Source organism: Phycodurus eques, chromosome 4 (assembly GCF_024500275.1).
Source record: "Phycodurus eques isolate BA_2022a chromosome 4, UOR_Pequ_1.1, whole genome shotgun sequence".
NCBI lineage: Eukaryota > Metazoa > Chordata > Actinopteri > Syngnathiformes > Syngnathidae > Phycodurus > Phycodurus eques.
Window position 1 is genome coordinate 23964229 of NC_084528.1, and position 6764 is coordinate 23970992.

The following is a 6764-nucleotide window of genomic DNA, read 5'->3' on the forward strand; positions in this document are numbered from 1 at the left end:
TCCTGTCGATGGCGTGCTGAATATACAAGTATGTTAATAAAATACTCGAAGAAGACACACTCTGACGTAATCGCGAAGTTGTATGAGGAATCCCACGTAGTTTCTAGGCTGAACACGCCCTGCTCCAATATTACTGGCTCCAGGACACGGGCTACTGCACTGTGATTGGCTGTTGTATCCCTGTAAAACACGCCCTACTGTTTCCAGACGTGAAAATGATGACTAACCCTAAAACACCATAATTCTAACCTTAGCCCATCATAAACCGTAGCCCCAACCCCAGCCCTAAATCTAATCATAACTAACGTTTTTGTTTTTATTTCGAATAAATGTGACACGTTTGGGATGGGCATCTCGTGACGTCTCCATGCCTGCAATGGGGCGTGTCCTGCCTAGAAACTAAGTGGGAATTCTAGTGTAACGCCGACGCGAAACATGGCGACATTTGAGTTAACAAAACTCAAACAGCGGTGATTTAAATTGAGTTTCTCTCTCTGCTTGGACCGATACCCACTAAAATGTCGGACTCTCTGGAAAACACAAACCTCCGGGAGCGAATGGAGCGCCTGCAGAAATTGGTGGAGTTTAGCGAACACTGTCAGAAGCAGATACAAGACATGTACGACGCACTGGGATGGTCGCCGGACTACGACCCGGATAAGGTAATTATAACAGCAACAGCCAGCTGCGAAAGCAACGAAAATATTCATAAACAGGCTTGAAAATCAAAGCAAGTTTTTTTATACAGGCCTTAATAACAAGAGTCTCCAAGGGCTTCACAAGCCCACAGTTCACAAAATTCAATGACATCCATTGGTCCAAACTCCTCATCTGGGCAAGGAAAAACTCTAGAAAGAAATAATCATTGTGACGGGATCACAGATGGAGAGATGTCAGTTACAGGATGACCAGGCTGCAATGGATGCCGAGTGAGAACATGAATCACATGATGAGATGCTATACAATGTTAGTATAAAGAGCATCCGAGTCATTTGAATGAAACTAGGTGCCGTAGGTAGACACCGCCAGGGAGGTGGTTCCTCCTTAGCTCACTTGTTGTGGAATCCTCCACATGCACATCCTCACTTAGCTCATCGCCACCTAGCCTTCTGGAAGCGGGAGGTGGGGAGGAGAAAAGAGAAGCGGCAGGAAAACAGGCCAAAATCCAGATGTTGGGATGATTATATCATGCTAAATACAGTTGCTGTGAAACATATTGGATTAATTAAATATGGAACATGTGGTTTCAAATGTGAACAAAGTGGTAAATCTCCAGGTTTTCCCCCTAAAACCAAACAACCTGCTATTGTAAATGTGCTTATTATTCCTTGTCTTTGAAACATTTATTTTGTCAGGTTGTAATAGTATTGGAGGACTAGCCAGAGAGCAACTTATTTTATTTCCATCTTAATGAGATGCTCTTTTGTCATGTCATGTGATGTGATTCATTGTTTTTTAATCCAGGAACCAATGGAGCTGTGCCCCTACGATCCCAGCCATCGTGTCCCTGTGCGGAGCATGGAGAAGCACAAAGCTTCGTGTTACCTCAGAAAGACGGGCTACTCTTCTGAGGAGCAGGTGGCACATTTTACTTTCTTGTCTTCCACTCGTGGGTTCGTGTGGGGAAAAATAAAATTGGCTGTCTTGCAGGCTGAGATGTGTGACCCTTCTGCGTCTTACATCAACACCAGCGTCCGCAGCTTTACGATGGGTGCGTGAAGATGTCCCCGAACAGAACATGTTAATGGTGTTTGTAATGTAATGTGACGCAATGAGCTGCTGTTTTCCTTCCCGCAGACAAAAACCTTCAGAACCAGGTAATTCTACAGGCAAGATCTGCTGCTCCGCTCATGAAGATGGAAGGTGTCTTCTGGCAAGGTACTCTTCTAAACGACATCTTTTGGTTAGTCAAAGCACAATTCAGCGCTCATTCCAACAAGCAGAGCAGATGGATTCAGTTGGAAGGCTAGATGGGAACATACTAAGTATGCTGTAGCTGCCTCCACACTCTGCAAACAAACACAGTGTGCCTCAGCCTCTGGCTAGTGGTCGTCGTGGCGATCGATATGCTTTTGGCATTATGTCAGACTTGTTAATCCATCCATCCATTTTCTGAGCCGCTTATCCTCAGTAGGGTCGCGGGCGCGCTGGAGCCTATCCCAGCTGTCATCGGGCAGGAGGCGGGGTACACCCTGAACTGGTTGCCAGCCAATCGCAGGGCACATACAAACAGACAACCACTCGCACTCACAGTCACGCCTACGGGCAATTTTAGAGTCTCCAATTAATGCATGTTTTTGGGATGTGGGAGGAAACCGGAGTGCCCGGAGAAAACCCACGCAGACACAGGGAGAACATGCAAACTCCACACAGTCGGGGCCGGGGATTGAACCCGGGTCCTCAGAACTGTGAGGCTGACGCTCTGACCAGTCGGCCACCGTGCCGCCAGACTTGTTAATGCATTTGAAAAAGAACGCATCACGCAGACGTGAATATAAGTAACTGTTCAAACTGTTACTTTTCCAGCCATCTGGATCCTTTATTACCTAAAAAAAGACAAACTTCTGATGTTGCACTTTCGCAAAAGAAAATACTGTATGTAAGCTGTTATAGTATATACATTGTCAAGCCCATTGGTGTTTTTGTAGCATAATAATTCACACTGTTCAAACTGTTACTGTTGGACTGGTGTGCCTCCTTAATTTCCTAAAAAGAAGACAAACGATGTTGCAGTTTCCTAAAAATAGGAAATTTTATATTATATTAAATATTTAGTCTTATTTTATTATACAGGGTGCCGTCACATTCTCACGATTAACTATTCACAAATGTACATATTTGCATATTTTCATGTTTTTTTTTTTTTACCTAGCCTCCATTATTTGCTGTTTTGTACTCAGGCCAAAGCCCTGTCTAATAAACGTATTGCTTTGGTGCCAAGGAACTATGTTGAAGTGAAGGGAGGAGCTTCATATAGTCAGACCATAGCCCTGTCTAGAATAAAAGTAGAGATTTGCCACGATCTTGTGGCATGTATAGGCAATAATTAATTGTGGATTGTGGTGGTTTTTGCTTGTCATGTAATAGCGAAATAGTTGGGAAAACACTGTTTACATGATTTTGTTTATTTGAGAATTTACAACTAGGAGTTGGAAGGTTTTGCATATCTCATTGTAAAACTTCATTAAATGTGTTACTGTTCACACCAAAGAAAAGAAACATTTATGCGCCCAATTTGAACCGAACAGTCACCTAGATAGATACCTACACACCTACCTACATACCAAACTTTGACTTTTGCTCTACTTTACCGTTAAATCCCTAAAAATGACCTTCAGAGAACTGTGTCGGTGTCCACAATTGACCAGTCGAGGGCAGCATAGCACTTGCCTACTCAAATCTACCTGTATTTTCTTGTACTACATGTTGAGTATCATACAAATAAAAAGTTATACTTAAATACACTTTACAGGCTTTTTTATGTCTGTGCGTCATCCGCCTTATGTTCTGCTTGCGTTTCGAAAAAGTTCTGCCACTTGTGTGTGAAAGATCTTTTTTGCATCATATCCTCTCTGACCACAGATGAGCATGTACACTTTTCATGTTGTTTTCATTAGTGGACCCAATTTATGACTTAAAGGAGACATATGAAAAATATGTCTCCTCACGGATCTTGGGCCAGTCTAACCTCCAAGTCATGACCGAAGAACTTGTGTTGGGGGTGGTATTATGTAAATTAGCCAAATTGTGACAAAATTTAGAACCAGTCTGTTCACAGACACACTTTTTTTTTGTAGTTTCACACTTGATGGTAGACAGACATTCCAGACACACGATTTTTATCAAAGCTATTAAAATGTCAATTGTACATGTTTTCTTTTCAAACTGATTTAAACTGTGAGGCCTTATTGTAACTCTATCTCTTTGTCGGACTGATCTCTGGGTGGTCCGTTAGGTCAGTATTCCTACCATCCCGTTGACGTGCCACAGAACCACAAGCGAGCCGTGTGCGACCTCACCGTGGCCGACCGGTTGGCGCTGTACGACCACGTGATCGCTGTCCTCAACCAGGAGAAGGCCAACGCTGCTACATCGGGCAACGACGAACTATACATAGACCTGGTGTCCCAGCTGAAGAAGGGTAAGACTGGACATAAGCAGAAGTGCAAATACTTTGTTACTGTACTTAAGTAGATGATTTAGGTATCTGAACATGACTTGATTGTTGATATTTCTAATGACTTTTATGCGCTACATTTATAAACAGATATCTGCACTTTCTACTCCTCACTTTGTTAAAATAGGGTCGTTACTTTTTATAACCTCTACTGATGACAAAAAAAAGATGTAAATTCAACCTCAGTTGAGATATTTTGGTCATAAAAGACAAACTGGAAATGAGTTTGGGATCTTCATTTATACAAAATTAGTGCTTTGCCGCCATCTTGTGGCATCTTGGTGCCAAGGAACAAAGCTGAGGGGCTTCATTTAAGCAGCTCTTTGCTTGCATATTGGGGCAAATGAACTATATTGAAGTGAGTGGAGGAGCTTTGGTTAGGCAAAAGTAGTGATTTGCTGTCATGTTTTGGCATCTTGGTGCCAAGAATCGTTGTTGAAGTGGGTTGAGGAGCTTCAGTTAGATGAAAGTAGTACTTTGTCGCCATCTTGTGTTATCTTGGTACCAGGGAACCTTTTTTTTTTCTTTGTGCCAAATTACCAAAACGTGTACTGTCTATAATTGACAGTAAAAACAAAATTACTTTTGTTCTTGAGTACATTTTAGATTTGGTACATTTGAAGTTTTACCAAAATAAAAATTTTGAATGAGTGTTTCTAATTTTACCAGAGTTATTTTTTTGACACAAATATCTGTACATTTTAGTCTCAGTAGTTTTGTCACCTCTGGACATAAGTCATTCCATATTTTTAGTTGAATTTTTGGCAAAATGTTGGGCTTTTGTGTCAGCTGAACAACAGAATGAGCCAAAGACCCATTTGGAGCTGATGGCGGAGATGCGGGACTACAAGAGGCGGCGACAGTCGTACCGCGCTAAGAACGTCCACATCACCAAGAAGTCCTACACGGAGGTACGAACCCTGCGGTGTAAAGTCAGAAGCCATTTTTGTGAGACAGTAACAATTGCATTGCCTAACAGGTTATCAGAGAAGTCATCCAGGTCCACTCGGAAGAGCTCGGCAGACAGTGGAAGGAGGAGCACGAAGAGGACATCAATGAGGAGGAGGCCAGAGAAGGAACATCCCAAAGGTTCTTTGAGCTTCTTTTTACCGGAAAAGTGAAAGTCCACATGTTCATTTCTTGACGATTTGTGTCCAGAAGTCGCAAGGTCGAATGAGCGTCGGTCCTTATCCTCGGAGTCCCGCCGATTGCGTAGCAGACGCCGCCGCAGCCGCGAGAAGAGCCGCGACAAAGAAAGCAAGAAGAACAAAAGGAAGAGGTGAAGTAGTGTTTTCCATTGATGAATGCTATGCTATAATTCTGCATGCTCTTGTCTTAATCTCACGTCTGACTTCGCAGAGATTCCCGCTCCCCGGAGGGAAGACACCGAGACAGCAAGAAGAAAAAGAAAAGGAAAGTGGAGCGAGGGAGGAGTGACAGTTCCTGAAAGAGAAATCTTGGCAATAAAGTTTTACAAAAGCAAAATGGCCCCTTTTCAACTGGAATTTTAAAATTGTTTCTTTTTTTTTTTTATGTTGGACATTTGAAATGTTTAAGGACATGTATAAATGTCAAATAAATGTGTGTAAATCATTTCTTTAATCTACAGTTGATGAATAATATAAACATCTTTTTTTATAATGCCCATTAAATAAGTAAACGTCCGTGCCATTTTTTATGTCGTCCAATCAGAAAAGAGACTTTTTGTCAGGTAGACCTTAACTTGGTATGCAAATAAACGAATGATTATCTCCCTGATTTAAACCCAAAATGGAGGTGCAACTTGTTGAGCCGAGTGCTTATTTAGTGTGTCCTCCAAGACTTTTACCAAGGTATAAACGACAAAGGAGAAAATTGGCAAGAAACTGGCATCGTAATAGAGTTAGCAGATAAAGTAATAGCTAGCTTAGCTTGTTGACTTTTGCAGGTCAGGTTACATTAATATCAGTAAATGTTTTATTTATTCTGGAGCTGATATAAGGATGTTATTATATTGTAATCGCTATAGAAATGAGCATTAGATACGACAACGTGCCATAGCCGCCCGGCTAACCATCGTGCCTCCGTGGCGGCCATGTTGGGGAGGTCGATGTTCCCTTAGAAGGCAATGCATGGACACTGACATTAAATCGTAAATAGCTCATTTCTCACCCGATTATCATTATGTTTACTGTTTTGTCAACGCCAAAGCGTATTCTATCAATACACGGGTTTGCCATATATACCAATACATATCTGTGGTATCGCCCTTCACAAAAAACTATACTTCCGCGTCGTTGTGGATGTCGTCCCAATTATCTGGTGCAAGGCGGAGCTTAGCAAAATTGACAAGCTAAAACCTGGAAATGGAGGCACAACTAAATAATTGTAAAAAGTGTCTTTTTTTTTAGCACAATCGAAACAACAAAGCGAAGGATTGACAATAAACTGCCACTGCAATGGTGTGACCAGGTACGCTAAGAGCTGGGCCTAGCTTCCATCCATTTTCAACACCGCTTATCCTGGTTAGGGTTGTGGGACGCTGGAGCCTATCCCAGCTGACTTCGGGCGAAAGGCGGACTACACCCTGAACTGGTCGCCAGTCAGT

General features: G+C 42.3%; 1 protein-coding gene across 1 annotated transcript; it reads left to right on the forward strand.

Annotated features, from left to right (window-relative positions):
- Nucleotides 1-50: 50 nt before the first annotated feature.
- On the forward strand, nucleotides 51-5938 carry snrnp48 (small nuclear ribonucleoprotein 48 (U11/U12)). The gene is made up of 9 exons (XM_061675725.1): nucleotides 51-662; nucleotides 1465-1578; nucleotides 1651-1711; nucleotides 1798-1878; nucleotides 3956-4141; nucleotides 4967-5088; nucleotides 5157-5266; nucleotides 5346-5456; nucleotides 5537-5938. The coding sequence occupies exons 1-9, from the start codon at nucleotides 519-521 to the stop codon at nucleotides 5622-5624; spliced, it is 1017 nt and encodes a 338-aa protein (XP_061531709.1). The 5' UTR covers nucleotides 51-518; the 3' UTR covers nucleotides 5625-5938.
- The last annotated feature ends 826 nt before the right edge of the window (nucleotides 5939-6764 follow it).

Coding starts and splice junctions, on each gene's coding strand:
- snrnp48 (XM_061675725.1), top strand. CDS start 519: ATGTCGGACTCTCTGGAAAACACAAACCTCCGGGAGCGAATGGAGCGC. Junction 663..1,464: donor CGGACTACGACCCGGATAAG/GTAATTATAACA, acceptor TTTTTAATCCAG/GAACCAATGGAGCTGTGCCC. Junction 5,267..5,345: donor AGAGAAGGAACATCCCAAAG/GTTCTTTGAGCT, acceptor AGAAGTCGCAAG/GTCGAATGAGCGTCGGTCCT.